General features: G+C 38.3%; 2 protein-coding genes across 2 annotated transcripts in view; one reads left to right on the forward strand and one right to left on the reverse strand.

Annotated features, from left to right (window-relative positions):
- The first annotated feature begins 506 nt into the window (after positions 1-506).
- On the forward strand, positions 507-3,985 carry SFR1 (SWI5 dependent homologous recombination repair protein 1). The gene is made up of 4 exons (XM_084210380.1): positions 507-643; positions 2,032-2,147; positions 3,239-3,625; positions 3,768-3,985. The coding sequence occupies exons 2-4, from the start codon at positions 2,052-2,054 to the stop codon at positions 3,957-3,959; spliced, it is 675 nt and encodes a 224-aa protein (XP_084066506.1). The 5' UTR covers positions 507-643; positions 2,032-2,051; the 3' UTR covers positions 3,960-3,985.
- A 2,034-nt stretch (positions 3,986-6,019) lies between these two features.
- CFAP43 (cilia and flagella associated protein 43) overlaps positions 6,020-22,369 on the reverse strand; it is a gene marked incomplete at its 3' end in the record, with an annotated part of 42,835 nt that continues 26,485 nt past the window's right edge. Inside the window, exons 20-39 of the mRNA XM_084210553.1 lie at positions 22,202-22,279; positions 21,612-21,737; positions 21,071-21,175; positions 20,230-20,340; positions 19,416-19,616; positions 18,451-18,657; positions 17,193-17,282; positions 16,411-16,488; positions 15,468-15,593; positions 14,747-14,866; positions 14,558-14,665; positions 13,301-13,387; positions 12,917-13,005; positions 12,345-12,546; positions 11,453-11,565; positions 10,897-11,053; positions 9,904-10,068; positions 7,865-7,945; positions 6,822-6,975; positions 6,020-6,177 (exon numbers count right to left, since the gene is read on the reverse strand). Coding sequence (XP_084066679.1) covers positions 6,020-6,177; positions 6,822-6,975; positions 7,865-7,945; positions 9,904-10,068; positions 10,897-11,053; positions 11,453-11,565; positions 12,345-12,546; positions 12,917-13,005; positions 13,301-13,387; positions 14,558-14,665; positions 14,747-14,866; positions 15,468-15,593; positions 16,411-16,488; positions 17,193-17,282; positions 18,451-18,657; positions 19,416-19,616; positions 20,230-20,340; positions 21,071-21,175; positions 21,612-21,737; positions 22,202-22,279 — 2,556 coding nt within the window. The remainder of the gene's footprint in view (positions 6,178-6,821; positions 6,976-7,864; positions 7,946-9,903; positions 10,069-10,896; positions 11,054-11,452; positions 11,566-12,344; positions 12,547-12,916; positions 13,006-13,300; positions 13,388-14,557; positions 14,666-14,746; positions 14,867-15,467; positions 15,594-16,410; positions 16,489-17,192; positions 17,283-18,450; positions 18,658-19,415; positions 19,617-20,229; positions 20,341-21,070; positions 21,176-21,611; positions 21,738-22,201; positions 22,280-22,369) is intronic.

Consider the following 22,369-nt stretch of genomic DNA (forward strand, 5'->3'; position numbering starts at 1 on the left):
CTGGCAACGAGAAAGCCTACGAGGTCGCCAGGGATGTCCCGCGTTTCCCACTCCCGGGATCGGGATCCGGGTTCCCCTCAGGCTCCGCGCCGCCCCTCAGCCCCACAGCGCCGCCCCTCAGCCCCACAGCGCCGCCCCTCAGCCCCACAGCGCCTCCCGCCGCGCGCAGGCGCCAACAGCTCGCGCCGGCCGGGCACGCGCGGCGCGCAGGCGCGGGGCCGCCCCGGCCCGGCAGCGGGAGCTTGAAGCGCTGAGGGCGGCGGGGACGGAAGGGCAGTTCCGCCGGGTTCCTTCCTCCTTCGCCCGGGCCCTGGGGGTTTGTGCTCCTCGAGGGGCCTCTCTTCGCTCCTCTGCCCTGCGGCTCGGTGCTGTGGCTGCATTTTTGGGGCGTAGCACCTCAGAACGAGCTCCACGGGTCTGTGGCTGTGCTTATAGGCTGCCTAGCGTTCATCCTGCTTCTCTGTCGGTGGAAAACTAGCAGGACAAAAGCTTGAGTGTTAATAGTATTGTGTTAATAGAGTGTTAAAAGTATTGAGTGTTAATAGAGCCTTTTGTTGTTGAGACAGTAAAAGGAGTGCCTTTATACAACCTAGCAGGAAAACAGAGGACGTACTTACAAACATACGCAAAGTGCAAAAGTCAAGTAAGTACTGAAAAGCAAAATTGTCTTTTCCCCTTCTAACTCAAATTTTCTTTACTTGCTGGACAGAATTTTTTGTGTGGTGAACAGCATTACTGGTTGAGAATGCCAAGGATTCTTAGCCAAAGATACAGGAAAAGGATTTTAAGAGTGCAGGAGATCTATGTGAATATGCTGCCAAGTAACAGCATTAGCAAACCAGTGGAAAAAGTAGTAGTTATGGTCATTTAAAAACGAATTTGCATTAGAAAGTAAACGCAGAGAATTGTAGGATTGCTTGGGTTTTTTAAAGCTATCTCTTAGGCTTAAAACTATTTTGCTCCTTGGAAAGACTTACTACACATACAGTGTGCATAAGAATGATGTTGCTTTTTCTAGGCTCTTCCTTACAAAAAGAAATAATAGTATTAAACTTTGATTATATTTAATGGATGCTGTGGGCTTCCTGTTTAATTGATAGATTGCTAAAATACCCAATTAACTAGACTCCTTAGTAAGGTCTGGGTTTTTTTTAATCGAGTACCATATGTTCAATTTTGAACAGCTGGGGAGGAATGTTGACTTCTAAGATAAATGAGGACCTCCATCCTTTGGTATTGAGCCAGGAAGACCAGGGTTGCTGGGCTATTAAGGTTTTGGCATACTGAAGCTTAGGCAGTTTTCATCTGTGAAGAGGCAGCCCCTTGTGCCAGCCCTCTGTTGCCTAATTTTGGTTTGCAGGATTTTATTCTTGAGAGGCTTCTGTTTCAAAACTCCTAATTGTAATTTGCAGGTGAATGGAGGTGTAGCTGTTGATTTTTCCAGCTGCATTCTGGTCATTAGTAGGTGGTTCACAAATGCTAAATGAAATTAAACGTTGCCAAGTCGATTTGAAGTTGGTTCGTGCTGGGAGGTGTGACTTAACCATTTTAATTAAGGTGCCTTTCTGAGTGAGCTTGGGATGTTTCCTGTTAATCAAAACTTCCACCTGTGTGAGTAATTGTTTTTTTAAGCAGCATCCCCAGAAGGATCAAGTGAGACTGGATTGTTTTCAGAGAACTGGATACCCAATTATATTGTTCTATAGAGAAGATTGTTTACATTTGTGGACAACAAAAACCTTCTTGGCTCGGCAGAGCTTTAGGAGTGAGGGGAAAAATATAAAATGGATAGTAAAAGACTTTATGGTAGTTAGTAGTGTCCTACAGCCTCTCAAAGAAAAGCTGTTCACAAAGCAAGATCCTACTTAGCACGTGAAGCATTTGTGTAACTTATGCAGACGTCCTTTTTGAACATGCCAAGTAGAGAATAAGCCTTATAATTTAATATTAGAACTTTTTCCTTATTTCTGCAGCCAAGGGCTCACTATAATCAGGTGAGATGACACCATAATTCATTCTGTCATTTAACAGAGACAGCTATTCATCTCGAGATGGAAGAGTCAGTGCTGGATAAATTGCCATCTTTGTGCAGTACTCCAAAGGATTCCGGGGCACCACCTGCACAGGGGACTAGTTCAGGGAAACAGGTATGAAAACTTACTACTTCTCCAATAATATGATTGTTCATAGTAACAAAAATGCTTGTGGAATCATCCAGGAGTCAGAAGTCACTGAGATACTGCTTGCTGGAAGTCTAGAGACAGGCACCTTATACCTGTAACTAGGAAGCTGTGCAGATAAGGAATGTGCCTGGTGTACTTTGCTGTGAAAATGAAGGTGTTTGCTGTGAATACAAAGTGATGGAGTAACATAACCCAATGTCACACTAATAAATTTAAATACTATGTAGGGTGTGTGGTGGACTTTTTGCTTCTTTTTTTTAACCTGTCATCTTCAGTTTTCTCAAATCCTAGTTTTTTGGGTTGCTGTGCATGCAGGATGGCTTTCTGTGACTTCTGCCTGCAGTGGAACAATGTACAATGTTTTCAGTTTCTCTATTCTCCATAGAGAGAGCTCTGCTTTTGTCTTGTCCTGGGATGTGAAATGGTGATACTGTCACACTCAGCATCCAGATCTATGCTGGACAGGCCTGGTTTGAAAGTATTCCATAACTAATCCCTTGCTCCCGTATTTTAGTGCATTTCTATAAATAAAAATGTTAGACACAGATTATAAAAAATAGTTATTTTGAAGAAAAAAATGGTTTTAGATGCTTGTGAAGTATCTCAAAGCGTGAACAGGTCAAAATTATATAAGTACTTCTAATATGTTCTAGAATATAGAACATACCTCCATTAAACCCTTACCTCCATTAAACTAGAGGGGAAACTGATAGAATAAAATTAGCCAAGTTGAAATATGCTATATTTCATTCACACAAACACAAGATGAGTAAGTTTGCCTCACTAGAATACAGGATTTTGTCCAAGAAGATGTGGAGCTATACCTTTCCATATCTTGCAGCTGTGCAAATACATGTGAGAGGAGAAGTTGACTTTGTTCAAGTTTTTTAAGGCTATACAGAGAATTCGGAAGTCTGGCTTTACAATGATAATTAAATATACTACATATTGTATGTAAATAATAATGATTGCTAAATAGTTATTTGAGATTTGATAAAAATTTAAGAATATTCTGACCACCTGGGTTTTCTGGGTTTATTAATTTTGTTTTTTAGCAAATGAGTGCAGCTCTGAGGGAACGATTAAGGAAAACAAGACGTTCATTTAATGCCAATTTTACTGTGGCAAAGCGGCTCAAAATAGACACTGAAGAAAAAGACACTACTGGTGCTGCCACAGGGTGCTTGCCAGAGACAAGGACAGACTGTTCCAGATTACAAGATGGTTCTGAAAACCTGGAAGGAAATGGCACTGGACACACATGTTTCAGAAGTCCCTCACAGGAGAGTGATCCCTGTGGATCAGCAGAAAATTCGGATGTGCTACAGGTTGATCTTGGTCAGCCAGAGTCCCTTGAAGAAAAAGTAAAGCTGGAGAAACAAGTGCAGGAGAAGGAAGAGCTACTGCGAAGGCTCAGACTGGTGAAGATGTATCGATCCAAGGTGAGGCAATACTTCCTGGTTTTTTACTGTGGTGGTTGTGTATTGTCTCAGTTTAAGGCATTTTATAAGAATATCTGCAGGGTATCAAAACCCCCTTTATGTCAGCAGAGGGTGACTCTTTTTCTGTGTGTCCCAATTTCAGAACAACCTGTCTGAGCTGCAGGCTTTGATAGTGAAGTGGAGAAGCAGCACCCAGCTGATGCTGTATGAGCTGCAGTCGGCCTTTTCTGCAGATGGCAAGAAAGTGAGTCTCACTCAGCTCATCGACACTTTTGGGTTAGAAGACCAGTTACTGCACTACAGCAGAACAGAAGAAGATTTTGTAGATGCATAATCTACAGCTGCAGAGCTTTTTTTGTACAGACACAAAAGCAGAAAATATTGAATAAATTCTGATGGTCTGACCAACACTTCTGACACAATGGACTTTATGCTTTGGGGTTAGGAGGTTTTCTCCAGAGATACTTGTAAAGCTGTGTGCATACATACAGTAGGCACTGTAATAGGCATTACTTAATGGAAAAAAATCAGACTGGTGATGTTTTGAAAAATCTGGGCTAATGACTTGGTTAGTGAATTTTTATTTAATAAAAATAAAATTAAGTCATAGTTTAATGGGTAGAAATCAGTCATTTTTTTTATTAGCCTCTGCATAGTTACTTGTAATGAAATAACTCAAACTGTCAATTCTGTTTATGTTCAGATGGGGAAGAGTTCAGTTTGTTTATAGATACACCCATTTTACATGTCTTCCTGGTGCCAGTCAGCCAATGAAGGCTAATAACAGCATTTTGTGAGTTAAGTGAGGATAACTAATTTTCATGATGGTAATATTCCAGAGCTGAGATGTTTTCACTAGCTTTAACTCCTTCTAAAGGAAATGTGTCATAATGCAGTTGCTTTCAGGTTCTGGTCCAGACAGTCTCTTCAGAGCTGGTGTCTCATAAGCATTCTGCCATAGCCTGAGGTAATAGAAGGGAAGGTAAGAAAATTGAAACCAGCTTTCTATTCTACTATATCTGAGAGCCAAAGTGTTTTCTCTCTTCAAATAAATAAGAAAAACAAGGCCTTGTTTAATGGGATTGCTTCAAATACAGCATCATAAAGCTGAATAAATCTTTACAATTCCATTTCTTCTCCAACAACTGCCTTTTTTGAAAGTTGTTTTTATTTAACTTGAAATTGCTTATTTTCTCATCATGGTACCTTTAGTTTTTTATTTTCCCTAAAATCACTGCTTCTCAAGTGTAACAATACATAAATCTTAATGACTATACAACTCTTCGCTGCTAGGAATCCTGTTTTCTTATTGGTTATACCCTGTCTTTTTTGTTTCCTTAATAAGGGAGTAATTTCTTAGCTCAAGAGAAAGGTTCTGTATGATCTTTGATTTTCTTTTAACCATGGGTAAGGCTCATTAGACTTCAGCCTGTACCTACAATTTGCTCTTAAGAATACTGACTCTTGCTGTCTAGAGAGAATTAATGTAGAACAGCCTTTATTGCAAATCACATTTTGAGTATTAAAGCACTATTTCTCTGCCTTTTTAGGCATGTGCAAAAAAAAAAGATGATGGTGCCTGGTGCAGGGCCCAGTTATCTTCCCTGAAGTTGGAATGATGCTGCTTCTTGGGCAGTTTTAGCAGAAAGACAAAAGGTCTTGTTTAGTGAGGTGTAATTAGAATCCTTAAAAATCCCAATTAGAGGTGGCAAAGCAACTGACATAGTAGAATTTTAAGCTAAGGTATGAAAGGTATTGTTACTCTCACAATGAAATGGGTTAAGATGTCATGTGACTTTATGAAAGGAGAAAGATTGAGATACACCATGGAGCAGGGAAATAAAAAGCTGGGAGAATGCCTGAGAAGGTAGATGGGGCTCCAGCAGTAGTGAACTTTATCACAGGTTCTTTATTTTTCTTAGCTGTCGTGGAAGGAGCTGGCAGGAAAATACACTGCACCTCAGTGTAAAGGGGTGGGAGATGCCAGCAGCTATTTCAGGAGGCCAGATGCTTCCAAACCTGGTTTTCCTGTGATTCTGCCCGTGGCAGCAGCCACAGTTCCTGCTGGCTGTGGGTGATTACACCACAATGAGGCACAGCTGCCTTTGGGATGGGGCCAGGTTGCACACATGGTTGTTTTCTGTAATGAGCTATATGGTTTATATACTAAAACCAGTAGAAATAAATCTCATCAACTGAAATATAATGGGGTTAAGACCAGGTGTAAAAAATACAAATCAGACAACCATGCATCTTTCAAATTGAAGATATTTAAAGGAATTACTAAAGAAACAATTTCTGGGAAGAAAAGTTCAGGGAGAAGAATCAGCTGTCAAAACTATTTTCCCTTAGATAAGACCATGGTATTATTCATCTATTATTCATCTCTGATTTTTAAATAATATGGAGTGTTCTCGGATTCCAGCTTTCAATGTCTGACTGAAGAGCTGCAAGCTCTTTTTCCCGTTCCCTTATATGGTGCCGTAGATATTTCTGCTTCACAATCTCTTGGTAACGCTGCCTTGTGATCCTTTCAGAAATATCCCGTGTGTCTGCAAAAACAAAGTATTAGTGTCAGCCTGTGCTCATAGGGGATGTGTGGTTTATATGGAACCTGTCCTGGGGTTAATCCAATTTTGTGTGAAGTGGGCAAGCATTTTAAAAAAGGCTCACAGTTGGGCTTAAGAGCCTTTATAGTACTGAATAAAGTAAAATATTTCAAAAAGGCACTGGGCATGCTTTCTTTAGCTTCTAGCAGGTACCCACTGTGTTGCAAATCTGTAACTGTTTTCCACTAGTGGAAAGATCTCTGTAAGTTTTCCTAATAGTGAATGCTATTTTTAGCTCCACATTACTTTCTCTGTTCTCTTGGAAGGGTGGAAAGAAGCCCATTGCACAGCCCTCAGAAAAAAAATGAAAGCATTTTGCCTAATGAAGTTATTATTGACTGTAGTATTTTGACTTGAACATTTCCAGGAATTCAGCTAGCTTTGGTTACAAGAGCCACAAGAGTCTCCAGGTAACTCTTCAGTAACCATGGTAGGTTTTGGCAGGAAGGACTCTGCTCATTGTGCAAATACAGTAACAGACAGGCATTCCTTGCCCCTCAGCTGATGGGGGAGAACAGCACTGTCCAGCCTTGCAGTTATTTTCTGAATGTTCTTTGCCTGTGCTTTAAGTGCCTCACTGGACTCACCAGCTGCCTCGAAGATGTGCATCCTTTCTGACACAGAGACAAGCATTTCCTTCAGCTGCAGGCTGAGCTCGTAGTTCTCTTGCTCTTTTAGACAGATGCACTTCTTCAGCTCTCTGACTTTTTTCTGATGGTTTTTCACATTCTTTTTGTGCAACTGTCCATTTTGAGATGAATAAAGCAAATATATGAGGTCATACAAAAACTGATCAGACAAACTTATGATGAAAAGTTCTAATTTTAAGCACTGTGTTGTACCTTGATAAACTCTAATGTATGTTGAATTGACTAGTAGCACATGGTAAGCTTCACTTTGGAAAGTGTCTTTCACACGTGGTATCTCAGTTTATGGAGTTCTAATTTAAGGAGCAGCCAAGGAATAAAGAAGTATAGGTCAGGAAGAGAGATATATTAAAAATAAAACTTGAAAGGCAAAGGGAGAAAAGGAAGTTAATGGAATCAGTGAGTTAAGGACATACTCTAAGCTGCTGAGGCTGTAAAGGGACAAGATAAATACTAAAGCTTGAAGAGGCAGAGGAAGCTGATGCCAATTAGCACAACTTGGAGAAAATCCAGTGAAATTACTTTTAAAAAAGGACAGTCATAATTTGAATGATGAAATACATGAAGTAGCCAGCAAATCAGATTATTGTGTCTCTTATTTTGAAGACAAAGGGGAGGGATACTTTGAACAGGCTGGTGCTCCTGGAGAGAAACATTAAACAGTTAAGATCGAAAGAATGCTTCATTAGAAATGGAGGAGTGACTTTTATAGGCAGTGCTGTGTAAGAAATGATTAGCATCTCTGCATTTAGATGTTCAGGATAGGAAAGCATTTAATTCCAGTAACAGAGCAAGAAGACAGGCTTCATCTCTGCAGCAATCCATGTGTGATGACTGCTTCCAAACACTACAGAACTGCTGCTGTAGACAGCACAGCTCAAGTTGAGGAAACTATTGAAAGCCAGATGGACAAATACATGATATTTCTATATTTATATCTATGTATCTATGTCTCTTAGCTGTGGTGGGTCCCTTGGATTTACCTTATCCATGACACCAAGGCTTTGCTCCATCCCTGCTATGTGCTGAGCAATGTGGGCGTCATAGTTATGCACAGTTAGGAACTGAAGAAATAAAACCAGAAAGAAATTATCTTATGCCTGTTCATTCTCAACAATTCCACCCTTTAATGAAGAAAATCATACTATGTGAAACTCAAAACACTGGAATTCTGCAGTGGTAAAGCTTACTAGTGATCATAAATGGACCTTGTAAGGATATGCTTGGATGCTGTGCGAGTACTAGACTCTGCAGCTGTTAAAAAGGATGTTATCTATTATATATTTAATGGAAACAAGGGCCAAACAAGTATGCTGAGGCTGTCAAAAACCTCAAGCTATGCTTTTGCTTGTAATCTAAGCTAACATAGCTGGAGGCCTAAGACAGTCTGTCTTTAGGCTAGAGAGAACAATTAATACTTTCTGTCTAGTGGCTTCCTAATTATTCTTACTTCTTTTATTGTTCTATCTGCATAGTAACTGACATACCAGAGAATTTATTGATATATTCCTTGAGCACACTGCTACTAAAATACCTCTTTATCAAATGACAAATGGTAAACCCCATCATGTTTTATGCATCTATAACAGGCAGTAGACAGGTTTCTGTAGATGTAGATTCATCCTTCCAGAGTACTGTCCCACCAAAGTGACAGGAAAAATCATGTGGACTGTTCTAGTGAGAGGAGGAGAAACAGGAAAGACCCAGAAGGGGCTCCTTGCCTAGAGGATTAAACTTCTTTCACTCACTGCTTCATTAACAGCCCTCATTCCAAATGGTCTCAAGTCCTTGCTCACCCACATTTTTATAAGCCATCTTTCTTTCCATTCCTGTTGTTGGGGTATCTGTTACCTTGTCTTTCCCACTAACCGCGTATTTCTAATCAAAAAGTGACCTAAGTCAATTCCCTCAGGGCATTCAAATTGTGATTAAACTGGTAAATGCCTTTACTATGGGCAGTTTAACTCTCTCTGAAGGGCAAGAGCTCTGCTCATCAGTTTAATGAACTGAGCTAACAGCAACACTGGTGATAAATTTGCCACAAGAAATTTTCAAAGTACTAACACAACACCTCTTTGGAAAGCTGTTCTGGTGATTGGTGTTAGTTATGAAAGTCCTGTGGCTGTGATTCAGAACAAGCATTTTGTAGAGCAGCAATACAAGTGAAGACTAAGCAAAACATGTTTTGAATTTTCTTCTAATCCCTTGGTTGAATTGCAATATCCTTACCTGCTGTTTCCTTTTCTTCTGTGGTTTACCGCTGTCCCCACTGCTGTATCTCCAACCTACACATCCTTCAACATCCCTTACTCCAAACCTTTATGCCACTCACATCATCAGGATATGACTGTAAGATTTCCCTACAGTCTTCTAAATCCCATATTGCAATACCTCCAGGCTTTCCCTACAACCTTTCTTCTTCCTCCTTTCTTCTCCCAGTGGTATCCTTGGCTGTGTCCCACAACCTTTACCTTTTCTCCTGGCCTGCCAGCTGGGCTTGTGTGAAGCTGTGCAGGTGCTGACATGCTGGCCGGCTGCCCCTCCTGCCTGCCGGGTGCGGCACACAAGGCCCCGCTCTGCTGCTGGGCCAGCGAATGGCAGCGAGAGCGTGGCACTCGGTGAGGCTCCCCCAGGAACGCTCAGGCTCTGAGCAGAGCAAAGTTAAAAAATGTCTGTGCAATACCAGATGGGGGCACCTCAGACTTCCACTTAAAAAGGACTGCTCGATTTAAGAGATCTGTTCCTTGTGGCTGTAAAATTCTGATTCCTTATTCAACGCCAATTTTGAAACACTAAGAGTTAGGACTAATTTTGCCTTCATTTACACTGTAACATCCCAAGAATTTCATCACTGCTCAATCTCATGAGTAAGACTTCCCTTTGAAAGCTGCATTGTTAACCTATTGGGAATCACGTTTCTCTGGTAATAATATATATAGGTATAAATATAAATGACCTTTCTTACAGGTGTAGGCAGCATTATTTTCTGCATTTGAAATATAAATCAGAAAAAGCAACTCACTAGCTGGCAATCTTTTGATATAGGTAGGATTACAATATCCCGAGCCTTCTCTTTCAGATCTTGTATCTGCATTTTCATTTTCTTGTGTTCCCATTCCAGCTGTATTATCCCTTTAGAGAAGTCCTTAAATTCTATCATGGCAGTAATTTTTTTTTCTCCTTGAGCCTAAAAAAATAGATCAATCTTAATTAACACACTTAACAGATTATGAAATAATTGTTTGCAACAAGATGGGCAAGTTTCCAAAGTCATAATTTTAAACATGCATGTCTCTTTCCAGACTTTGCTCCAGATGGTTATTTTTAAAGGAAGTTCGTTCTCTTTTATGCTCTGTGTCACAGCCTTAGATCATAGAAATAGATAAAGAAAATTACAACTAACCTCCCTCCATCTATCTATCTTACATAAGAATGGAAAGGCATTTTAGGTCTACAAAATACAAGCTTGCTCTGGTTAAGGTATTTTGCATATGTTACTGAAGGCTTTGTGCAGCAGCAGTAAAAGACAATTTTTGTACAGCTAGAATGCCTTACAGAAGAACATTTCATGAGGGTATGAAAAGCTGTTTTAAGTATCATCACCAATTTCACCTTATATAAAAAAATATTTATTTTAAAATTTAATGTGAGCCACTATTTGAATGCTTCTTAACATGGCTGTAAGTTTGCCTCAAGGGACTTTTTGGACTGGTGCCCATGATATTAGCATTTTCTAGTTACAATGTAAGTGTAAGTGATGGTGTGTCTTAAGACTGTCACCATTTCATTGATCTGAATTGTATTGATCAAACATCAAGAAAGAAGTCTGCACTGCAATCCCTACATCATGAGAAGAGACATTAGAGAATGCTTAATAGCTTCTAGATTACAATTGAGCCTGCTGCTGTGTTGTAATGAATTGAAACTAGATGTCAGGCTGGAGAAAAAGCTGAGCCCCTGAAGGACAATACATTTGTTTAGAGAGCTTAAATCTCCTCCAGATAATGTAAATTACCGCCAGAGTGCAATTCAGTTCCTCAACAACACTCCTGTCAATGAGAACAGCATCACTGTACTCTGGGATCTGAGTACTACCCAATTCCACCTGTCCTTGTTTTAGCAAAAACTGGACAATCAAATTCTTCTGAAGCCTCATCTTCTCTTCCTTCAGCCTAAGATGGCAGAAAACAAAAACAGTGTTTAGTGATTTCAACAGGCTTACAGAAATCGTCCCATGACTCTCAATGTTTATATTTGTTATAAACATTGGTGGTATGGGTGGGTGGTATGATCATGTAGGGCTTACTCTTTTACAGACTCTGTCTTCTGTTTGCTGCTGAAGTGACTACAAAATCTGGAACTTATGGTATATATATACATAAAGTTTTCAAGCACTGGATTCAGTTTAACATACACTAGCAATGTTCTGGGGAAAATGTTATTACTGAAATGAAATCTTAATATCAATTGGAAAGAAAACAGAAGAGACTTCCAGCCAGGACTGTAACTTTTGGTTCTGTGTTAGTGGAGTATTAAAGATCAGCTGAACATAGGAAAAGACAAAAAATTACCAAGTGAGTTCTTGGAAAGCTTTCTCCAATTCTGACTTCATCTTATCATTTTCATCTGTTCTTCTGTGGAGAGAGGCCTGCATCTCTGCCAGTGCTAGGGCCTTCCATTTCACCTAGACAAGCAACATTGTCACATTCCCAACCTTTTCAACTTTGTCAGTATGTCAGGGGCAAGCTTCTTTGAGGACAGAAAAGCCAAGTTCTGAAGAAGATATCTGTATATATAAATATGCAAGCCCGGTATTCTGAGAATCTCAGTACATATGAGACATAAAGGTTACAATCCTTATACTCTGCTCAGGAAATTGTTTGTTCATGTATGAAGAGTTTATTCATGTGAAAGGAAATCATATTTGCTTCTCTTTTGGTCAAATTTCATGTATATCTGTCTCTGGATAATTCAGATTTATTCATTCATGCTTTTATAATGAACAAATACATCTCCAGAACCACCTTTTGTTAAGAATTGCTTTTTATAGTCTAGAAAAATATTGGAATGCATTGGTGCAAGTGTAGAACGCTTATGGGAGCAGATGACTTCAACAGATAATGGGAATCAAATACCTTATTTTTTTTTTCTATGGATAAAGAAAAGGACAATGATGGTTTTTTATTTTTAATGAAACCATATCAAGGTCACAATCATTCTGATCAAATCCATCCATATTAATATGCTAATTTTTCCTCTGAAGAACTACAGCTAGAACTAGAGAACAGGTTCACCTGTTATTCTGAATTGAATATAGCCAGAACAAACTTTCAAAGGCCAATGGAGTATATGAATCCTGCATTGTTATTTCACCCCTAGAATGACTCTACATGAGAACTCCACTAAAGTTTAAGACTCCAAAATACCAAGAAGTATATGGGCAAAATAAAGAATTTTACATACCAGCTCCTCACTCGCCATTTTATTTCGTCTAGCTAGACAAAAATGTTCCCACACAGAGTGGTCTAAGCCACTAGGCTTGTGCTCAGGACTATCCAGTTCATCCATGGCTTTCATTAAAAGGGAAACTGCATCTTGGTAATTCTCAGGTGATCCCTTCACATAGGGGTTAGCTGTGTCAAGGAAGGTTTCTGTATTTGGGGTCCTACAGCACACACAGAGCATAGACAGGATGTATTTTGTATTTTCTGTTGCACAGCAGAAGATAACAAAACACTAAGAATGTTTCATATTCACAATCTCTTGCAAAAAGCAAATAGATAAGACTATACAAAATAAGAATCTTGTCTTGGAACCTGGTGATTGCTTAGATTGCATTTACAATAGATTTTGTGGAGTAAATAAGGAAATGTATATTCAAAATAGCAATTTTTAGTGTGATTGGAAATCAGCTGTTGTTAATTATCCGATAAAAAGCAGGCAATATAATTTAGACTATTAGAATAAATAGTATTCTCATTCTTGACTCACAAGGAATATTAGTTTTTAAACAATGGAATCAGAGGGGATCTTACTCTGGTCGATGTTTGTAAAGTCGGAAAAGCTCCTCAAAGAGGTTGAGAGGTGTATGAGCAAACTGCTTCATAAAACCATGATCCAGACCCTGGGGGTGGGGAAGAAAGCTTTCTTGTTACCACAATATTATTTTTTTAAAAAGCATCAACCTGCTCATATCTTAGAAATACTGGATCCAGTGCTTTTGTAAGTGCTCCCAAACATCACAGGAATCTGCACTATTTCATAAATTCTTCTCTGCACACACTGTCCTTTACTGCCTAATTTCATTGATCAGTGAGTTGGCCAGAACTCTTGCTTGCAGAGCAGTACATTCTTCTCATTATGAAGATACAACATTAACTTTTAAATTCTGAAACTCCTTGTGTTTTCAAAAGTCTCACCTTTTCTTCATGTAATGCCTCTTTATAGGGGCCTGAGAAAGCCTCAACAGCATATTTTGCAGACAGGATTTTTCTTGCACCTTTGACCTATAGTAAAACCAAGAGATTTCAGGAATGAAAAAGCCAGCAGAAGCAGTGAATGGCTATTCACATACAGTGATGAAGCTCACAACTTCTTATTTCTAGAGATAACATTGTGAGCTGTTTATACACAGTGCCTTCTTCAGTGGTCACTTGTAGGTACTGCTAGAAGATGAAGAGCTGTGAAATTAACCTGCTGCTTAAGAATGTAACAAATTTGTGTAAAAATGCTTACAAGCCTCTTGAAACATTGAATGTAACTATGTATGTTGATACCTTTCTGTCTATAGAGATTTCTCTTTACTTTCATGTCATCTCAAGTAAGACTAGTCAAAAAATCTCAGATGTTGTTCAGTGAAGAGTTCTTAACTTTAGAATGCAATTTCCCCATTGTCATGGCAGAGTTCTGCTGTGTGTCAGGATGCTAAAGTCATGTTTTATAGAGGCTGTTAAATGCTAATACTCTACTGGGGAGACAGTTTTGTTGTATGACAAACTTGTGACAGTATTTGACAGTTTCCATGGACCAAGAGTTGTACCAATGGGGCCATTTAGAAAATGAGAGGGAAAAAAATTGAAAATTGTACTCAGATGGCTTTAAAACTAGTCCAGCCAATTCAGTGGTGGGGGCTAGATGCCTGTTTGGAATCCCTCCCTGCAGCTCACAACGGGCTGCTGGCAGCTCCAAGCACACAGTGCTCTGCATGGCTGAGCAGGAGAGCTGACATGTGGAGGCAGCAGGATATTTATTACCTGAGGATTCATGAAGAGCTCCACGAGGACAAAGTGGGCAAATGAGATAATATTGTCCCAAAAGCCAGAAGCAGCCTGCAGACTACCACAGTAAGAAACTTTCATTGGAACCTAGACCTACTACTGTGCATTCAGCTTGATAACAGGTACAAAAGAATATTATATGTAGCAAACAAATAGCAGCATGCCATTCTGAATGTATGAAGTTTTACCAAAGATGAACTGAGCTGAGAACCTATCAAGAAAACCAGAAGTACTTATAATGTATGTCACCTGTACAAATTGAAAAAAAGAAAAAAAGATTGTAAATTGTCAGAAAGTCCATTATGGCAAGATTTTGGTTTGGAAAGAGCAGACTTCACATTAAAATGTACTGTAAACATTACATTACTCCTAACAGCAGCATTCCAAATGATAACTTACTTTTTCTTTTTTCTTTTTCACAATGAATTTATGAAGTCCAGCTTCTCTGGTGTCCAACTCTTCATCCAACAGTAAAGTGTAAAGGAGATTGACTATTTTGAGTTCTTCCTGTGAAATGATGGTAATAAAAAAAGTTAAAATTTCTGCTGCACAGAGGTAGAGATGAAAAATTAATGCTTTTTGCAATACCTGGTAGATGACCATCTGTGATTTCAGTTTCTTTTCAGAGAGTTTGCAGACAATCTCATCAAATTTTTGTGTTGTTTCCTTGATGGAAACTTCAATTTTGTTCCATTCATTTCTCAGAAACTGGGGAAGGGAAGGACAAGAGCAGCAATATTACATCTGGAGGAACAAGTAATTTTTTATGTCTCTCTTGATATATATCTATATATATGAGATGATGGAGAATGCACAATATAGAAATGTATAATTCAGCCAAAAGGCCACAGAAATTACTTGTTTGGAAAGAGAGTTCTGCCAGGCTACAAAGTTATGTTGTTCCAGTACCACTTTGAAGAATAAGTATAATTTTATTATTTTTGTATGGCATCAGCAGCTCTGGGAATGAACCTGAAAAACACATTTTAGAAATACTGGTACATTTGTGAAGGAAACTTTCCTTCTTAGGATATCACAACTTTTACAGGTTTTTGCCCATAGTAATTGTTATAAGTGGAGACTGCCTGATTCTGTCTAAGGTCGGATTTATTTAATATGCCATATGATCTTTGATGATAATTTATTCTCAGTTTATCCTATTTATTAGTATTCATTTTTAGAATGAATACTATTATATATACAATATCATATAAAATTATACAATTTTTAGAACTTGCTTCTGAGAAAGATTAGAAGCTTTGGTCATGAGCACTGTGAACAAACCCATCTTTTCCTCATTTTAATTTACCTGTCTATAATCTTCTTTTTCTTCATTCAATTCCTTGAGTTTATTCTCATATTCTTCAAATATTTTCTTTTCTTCTTCAGTCCAAAGATCCTCAGGTCTGGATAAAAAATCAGGTGGAGGAATATCCTGGAAGTATTGAAGAATAATATGCTTAAAAAGCAATGTTAAATCTACATCAGCACACTAAGAAACTACAGCATGCACTACATTTAACAAAAGGTATTTCTTAGTAAGGTACAAGCCTTAAGTCAAAGTAACATATATATTCTGTTGCTTTGGTCTGTCACTTGCACCAGTCATTTTAGTGTACCTGTATTGTATATATATCATATACATATAGACTCACTGGCTTACAGGAATTCAATACTGGATCTTGCAAAATACAAGGATTTGGTACTCAAATACTACTGGCAGTACAAGATACATCAAATTTTCTGTTTCAGAACCCCAAACCTAACTCCATGCTCCCATAAGCTTCTATGTGGGGTCCTAATATTCCAAACCAGATTGATTTCAGAGGACTGCTTGGGTCTGCCCACCCTTTTCCTGTGGCACTCCTTCACATCCTTTCCTTTCTCTATTGCTGTACTATCTATATTTGGTGAGTTAAATGAAACACAGTGGTTTTCTGTAAGATCACAGCCTTCCCCCAGCAATACATGTGTTAAAATGGTAATATATTAGATGTACATGAAATACATGATGTTCCACAGTATTCCACTGTGATAGGAACAGGTGTTGAGAGGTAATTCTACACAGGCAGTAGAATCTTGTGGTCTTTTTTTTGTGTATGCTCTCTTATGGAGTCTCTCTGGTCATAATGCAATTCTACAGTTCTCCAGCTTTCTTTGGTCACTGAGATTGGAGATAGTTGCTGGTTGAATTTCACATTGCCAGAACAGCCCACAGGTTTCCTAAAGGACATGGCAGAAACACATCTCACCATTTTCAAAATGTCTTCCCTCCTGATTTCCAGCACTCCACCCATCATGTCATCAAGAGCACGCAGTCGTTCATCATCCTGGGAAGAACCACAAAAAATACTTGAAGGTACAAAAGGAAATGTAGCAATTGCAAATTTTGGGCATTATAACAGTGTTTACCTCTAGATTATTTAGTGTGCAAAAGCAGATTGATGTTTTTTGCGGATGTGTGTGAAACATGCCAAAAGTTTCAGTTTTTTCTGGCAAGAAGTTACTCATATGCCAAATAACTTACTGCCATTTTGGCAGTTTTGGAAAGAACACAGGCATAGGTTACTCCTGGCCAACTGACAAGCTATGATGAAGGAAGTTGTAATTGTGCATCTGTTTTGCGGCCAGAACCATCTTAGTTTTTTTACAGATGAATTTTAAAGCCAGGGGGAAGCACTACAGTCTTCTAGTCTGAACCACGGAGAACAGAGGCTGCTGAATCAACAAACACATATCAAGCAAAAAGATCTTGATTGAAGAGTAGCAAGAATTTGGACATGTATCTAGTTCCCAGCCACCTAGTATGGTATTTTCAATTGCACATCTTTAAAAACTGTGAATCTAACACTCTATCTTTTCTCCCCCTCACCTGACCTATGTAGTTCTGATTGTAAACAATAATAAGAAGGAGGAGGCACATATCATCAATACCTCCCAGTTTAGATTTATTCTCCCATACTACATTACTGGAATGTTTCAGTGCTGTATTAATTAAATAAGCCTAAACAGAGACAATGGCCTCATTAATTACCGTAGCAGCAAGGCGTCTTTCCATTTCAAGCTTAGCCAGCATTTCTGCCTGCTCTTTCTCCTCTTGAGTCATGTATTTCTCAGCTTTAATCTGAAGGCAGGAAAAGAAATTTGTATCAGGGTTCTTTTTTCCAAATGTGATCACAAGGACTAAGAACTTTGGAAAAATGGTGGTCCTGGTTTTGGCTGGGATGGAGTAAATTTTCTTCCAAGTAGCTGATGTACAGAGCATCTCACAGACTGGGGATTGCTATGTTGGTGGTGAGCAGTTGTTTTTCATGTGCATCAGTTGGTTTTTTTTTGGTTTTATTTCTTTCTCTTTTCATTATTTTCCTCTTAATTACATATATGATTATGTTTTAATTGCATTAATTACATTGCAATTATCATTGTTGTCATTATGATTATATTTTATTTCATGAAACAGTTTCATATTTTAAGAAACTGCTCTAATCTCAACCCATGAGTTTTCTCCCTTTTACCCTTCCAATTGTTTCCCTCACCCTGGTGAGAAGGGACACTGAGTGAGCAGCTGTGTGATGCATAGCTGCTGACTGGGCTTAAATGGTGTAATACAAATTCTCAGTGCTTGCTCTATATCTGCTCTATGACAATATTCCTCCACTTGAAAATTCTCCTTTTGAACAGCAACAGAAACTACATTTAAATATCCTAAAATATAAACCACCATCACTTTTGTTGCATATTTTGTGTATGCCTTCTCTTATAGTGGGATAACATGGACTGGTGAGAGTGCAAAAAAAATGGGAAAAGATTGACCACATGAGCAGATAAGGTCAGTGGAATTTATTGTATAAGAAATATAGTGTTTCTTTGTTAATAATTAATTGAATTTATAAGTACATTACTAAGTATGTTCTAATACTTAGATTTCTAGTTTAAAATTACTTTGTTTCAAAATGGCACTCAGAGAAAACAGAGATACCCTTAACTATAGAAACAATTCCTGAAAGCCCTATTTGAATGTCAGTAACAAAGAACATCTATCTAATTTATGGGCATTTTGAAAACTCTTAACAGCAATAAGTTAAGTTTGTATACATTTTTCATTTCAGATCAACTTATTAAGGCTTTTCTCCCTAAAAAGGAAAGGGAAGAAAATGGGCCAAAAAGATGATTTTACATATACAGACACATCTGCTGGAGGGTTTTTCAATACTGACACAATGTGTGGAAATGACAAGAATTAGAAAGCTGGCTTTGAATGGGTCAAATACAAAGATGCATTTTCCAGACACCTCTGAATCCTGAACGGTGAGCACTCGCTCTGGCATCTCATCATCTGTAAGGACTGGCTCCCACACTTCCACTTGAAGGTCAAGCTGCTCCAAGATTTCTTGGATCTTCAGGTTTTTTTCTTTCACTCGTGCTATCTCCTGCTCCTTTTTTTGTACAACTTTGTCAAATTCCTCATTAAAAGCAGCCTTCACTTTGTAAATGACGTCCTGGAATACCGAGAAAGGAAACAGTAGCACTGTTCAGGTCACATCCATCCATGGTTATATACTACTCCTGAAGGCATCAGAATCATGAATGTGTGTATTTGTGTGTGTGACAAGGAAATAAATGGTAAAACCTTTTTGTGAAAATTGTAAGCATAGAGTTCAAGTTTGTTAAATGGACTTAGGCAGATCATCTCTTTTTTCTTTTTTTTTTTTCCCCTAGAAATTTTTATTCATTTTCTTCTACACATTAGGCAAAGGATATACTTTCCTTATGCAACCTGCAGTTTCAATATGCTTGCATGTAAGTAAAATGTGCCCATTAAACAAACAAACTTTGGAAACTGACTTTTTGAGAACACCTCAGACCTTATAATCACCTAAAAAAGCATGTATTCTTAGTGGATAAATTCTTCTTTTAGCATAAAGAATTGATCTCAACAAAGAAAAGCAGAACTTTAAAGAGGGTAAAGTACATGTCTCTCTTACTGTGTCAATTTCCTAAAATGCACCATGAAAGGGATACAGATGCCCTGAAACTGGATAACCAATTTCATACAATATTTTTCTTCCACATCCAAGCTGTTAAAGCCACAGCACTAAGTGCATTTATCAGCTTTTGTCTCAGTTATTCAGAGACTGGTGCCACTCTCTATTGTTTAGTGTCAGTATGTCCAAAATCTAACAGTGGCTGTGACTAGTGTAAAAACCAACAGATACAAGAGTGTCACTGCAGTAGGACAGGTTTCAGAAGATACCACCTTCAATAATATAATCTGATTGAGTTTCTGCTCCTTTGTGTGCAAGTCACACTGGCGATATAGGACAGATGTGTCCCCACCATACTGAGAGCTCAGGCTTCCATTTAGGCAGAGAGGTACACCATCATCAGTCACTTCTGCTGCCTTCTCTTCTTCTTCCTCAGATAAAGCAGTCTCAGAGTCAAGATTTTTCTTCTGAGCCTGCATATCAGAAACATGACAACTGTGTTAAGTTTCTTTGCCACGATCCAGTGGCACACAATTAAGAAAATTCTAGAGGTTGTATTCTTCAATTAACTCTGTGATCAAAATAATACAAGTTGAAATGATCACATCTGGATCACTGGATCCATTTGTAGGGTCCCCAGTGCAACACTGGAATACTGAAGTAAGTCCAGCAATAGAGCACTAATATCAATAAAGATTTTAAACATTTTATATGTGAGAACAGACTGAAAGAACTGGAATTGTTTACCCTCAAGAAGGAAAAGGCTTGGGGGGGTTCTTTTTCCTGTGGGGGTTGTAAAACATGAGAAAAGGTAGCCCAGAGAGCTTATGGATTCTTTCACCATGGAGATATTCCAACCCTCACTGGACAGAGCCCTGAGTAAATGCTCTAGGAATGCTGGACGAGGGCTTTTCTAACTTCAGCTATTCTGTAATTATTTAAGACTAATACATTTATTTAACAACATTTCACCTTTAGTTATGTTTTTAAATTTTTTGGCCAACTTCTAGAGCAAGAAAATGGGCCATAGGAATGTAGCTAGATAAAGCAGTGATAAAAAGCCAGCTCAGAAGATCATGGCTGTACCTGAAGATCAGCTGTCCGCTTTAACCAGAGAGCTTCCTTCAAAGCTTCCAGCTCTTCTTTCCTATGTTCCTTCAGTGGATAATTCTTCACTTCACAATCCATATGGAAGCACTGCTCAAATTTAAAATAACAAAATGCAAAGTAAGAAGTTCTTCATCATGCTTCTATCAGTTCAGTTGTTCAATACCTGAATGCTAAACAGTTACAGACTGCTTCAAATCAGGAATAAAACTGAGGATCAATTAGTACAGACAATGTATTGAATACATTGTATTTAGTCCATTGTTTTGTGATGCTTCCATCTTCTTCTGTCACCTGTGCATTAAAATTGTGTTTTAAAAAATAATCAATGGGTGTGGTCTCTTTATCCATCTTCATTCACAGAATTAAACCAGAACTAGTTTGTTTGGTTTTTTGTAAAATGACTTAGTCTTTCACTACCCTTGGGATAATTCAGTATCATCAGTTTGACTCATCTCCCTCTATTTAAAATAGGCAAAATCAGGGTTAAATTTTGCCTCTGTGTTCTCTGTAGCAGAAGTCATATGGACTGACAAAAAAAAAATAGTATTTACTTCTCCTTTTAGCAATAATGTGTAAATATACTGTCTGAGATCAAGGAATTAGAGTTCCCTATTTGCTTATCAGCAATACTTTCCACTTTAGAAGGTAAAATCCAACAGGCTTAGACAAAATTAACAGAATAAAAGATTTCCCCAAGCCTTGGGAAGATGTAAAGTTTTTCCCACACCATAAACAAATCAGAAATGTGTTATTTTGTCTCTGTACCTTAAGGAATAAATAAACTACTGCAGAAAATGTGTTAGAAAGCAGAGGTTACCTTAACTGCACGTTCTTTTACACACATGTCATCCCAGCACTCAAATTTGATTAAATCCTGCAAATAGCAGTAGGATAAAATCTCCATCTCAATCTCCCTCCTCGCCTTTCAAGACAAAGAAGAGAAAATAACAGGATGTGGTACAAAGTAACATGATATGGACAATTTGCATTGAGTTACTGAAAGAAGACTAACAAATTAAATGAATTATCAATATTTTATCATCTTAGACTATCACTGCTATCTTCTCCAAAAACTATCTGCATAGTACTGAAGGCATCATTTTCTAGAAGAAAAGCATTCTAGAACTTAAGCAACAATCCCAAGGCCACAGTGTGAGATTTATAGTTTCTGGCATAAATCATATTCCAATTTGTCTTGTCTGCCTCAGCAGTTTCACCTGCTTCAAAAGGGACTTTAAATACTTTTCTGGTTTTCTGCTTCTCAGCAGTGAACAGTAACTTTGAGCTAATCCTCTGTTATTTAATAACTTTTCTCCTTTCCTCTGATAGTTTTAAAATGGTCTGCCATTCTGCCATACCCTGGCCACATCTTCTTCAGCCTCTGCTTGTGCTTGTTCCTGTTCTTCTAAATCCAGGTTGAACTCCCAGAGCTCCAGTTTCTCAATGTCTGGCACCTGGTCATTTTCATGCATCATTTTCTGAACCTGTTTAAAAAAAAAAAAATTATGAGGAATAAAAAGTAATTTGAATGTGAATAGAGGAATTGCTATTTTTAACTTGACATCAGAGAAAAATTCTTGACATCAGAGAAAATTATTTTAATTATCTGCAATTTTAACTGCCTTATGGGAAGAAACAGAAGAAAAAGGAGAGGACAGTCTTTTTTATAATGGGAGGTTGTTAGGCAGAAATTAGCTTGCTGAGGGGACAGACAGCTCAAGGTACAAGGCTGGTACAAAATATTCATTTGGAGCAAAGGAAAATGAGAAGCAGACAGTAGCTCCTGGCAGTTTCAGCACTGGTCCCTGAAGAAACACATCTCTTTAATACCTGTCTGCTCAGAGTCTATGATATCAATGTAACTGAGCACTAGAGCTCACAGCCATAAAGAAAGTGTTCTTGTAAACAAAACTGGGAAGCTGAGCCATTACCCTGGTAAGAAACTCACAGTTTCACGCAGCTTTCTAATTCCCATTTGCAGCTCTTCCTTCTGGTTAGCAAACCTCAGAGTCTCTTCTCTCATAACCTGACACACAACAAATGCATTGTTGAAAGGCAAAAAAAGGCAAGAGAAAAAAACCAAAACAAAGTAATCTAAAAGAACATTATCTGTACA

This window comes from Fringilla coelebs (assembly GCF_963513975.1).
Source record: "Fringilla coelebs genome assembly, chromosome: 8".
Lineage (NCBI taxonomy): Eukaryota > Metazoa > Chordata > Aves > Passeriformes > Fringillidae > Fringilla > Fringilla coelebs.

Coding starts and splice junctions, on each gene's coding strand:
- SFR1 (XM_084210380.1), top strand. CDS start 2,052: ATGGAAGAGTCAGTGCTGGATAAATTGCCATCTTTGTGCAGTACTCCA. Junction 2,148..3,238: donor GGACTAGTTCAGGGAAACAG/GTATGAAAACTT, acceptor TTTGTTTTTTAG/CAAATGAGTGCAGCTCTGAG. Junction 3,626..3,767: donor TGAAGATGTATCGATCCAAG/GTGAGGCAATAC, acceptor TCCCAATTTCAG/AACAACCTGTCTGAGCTGCA.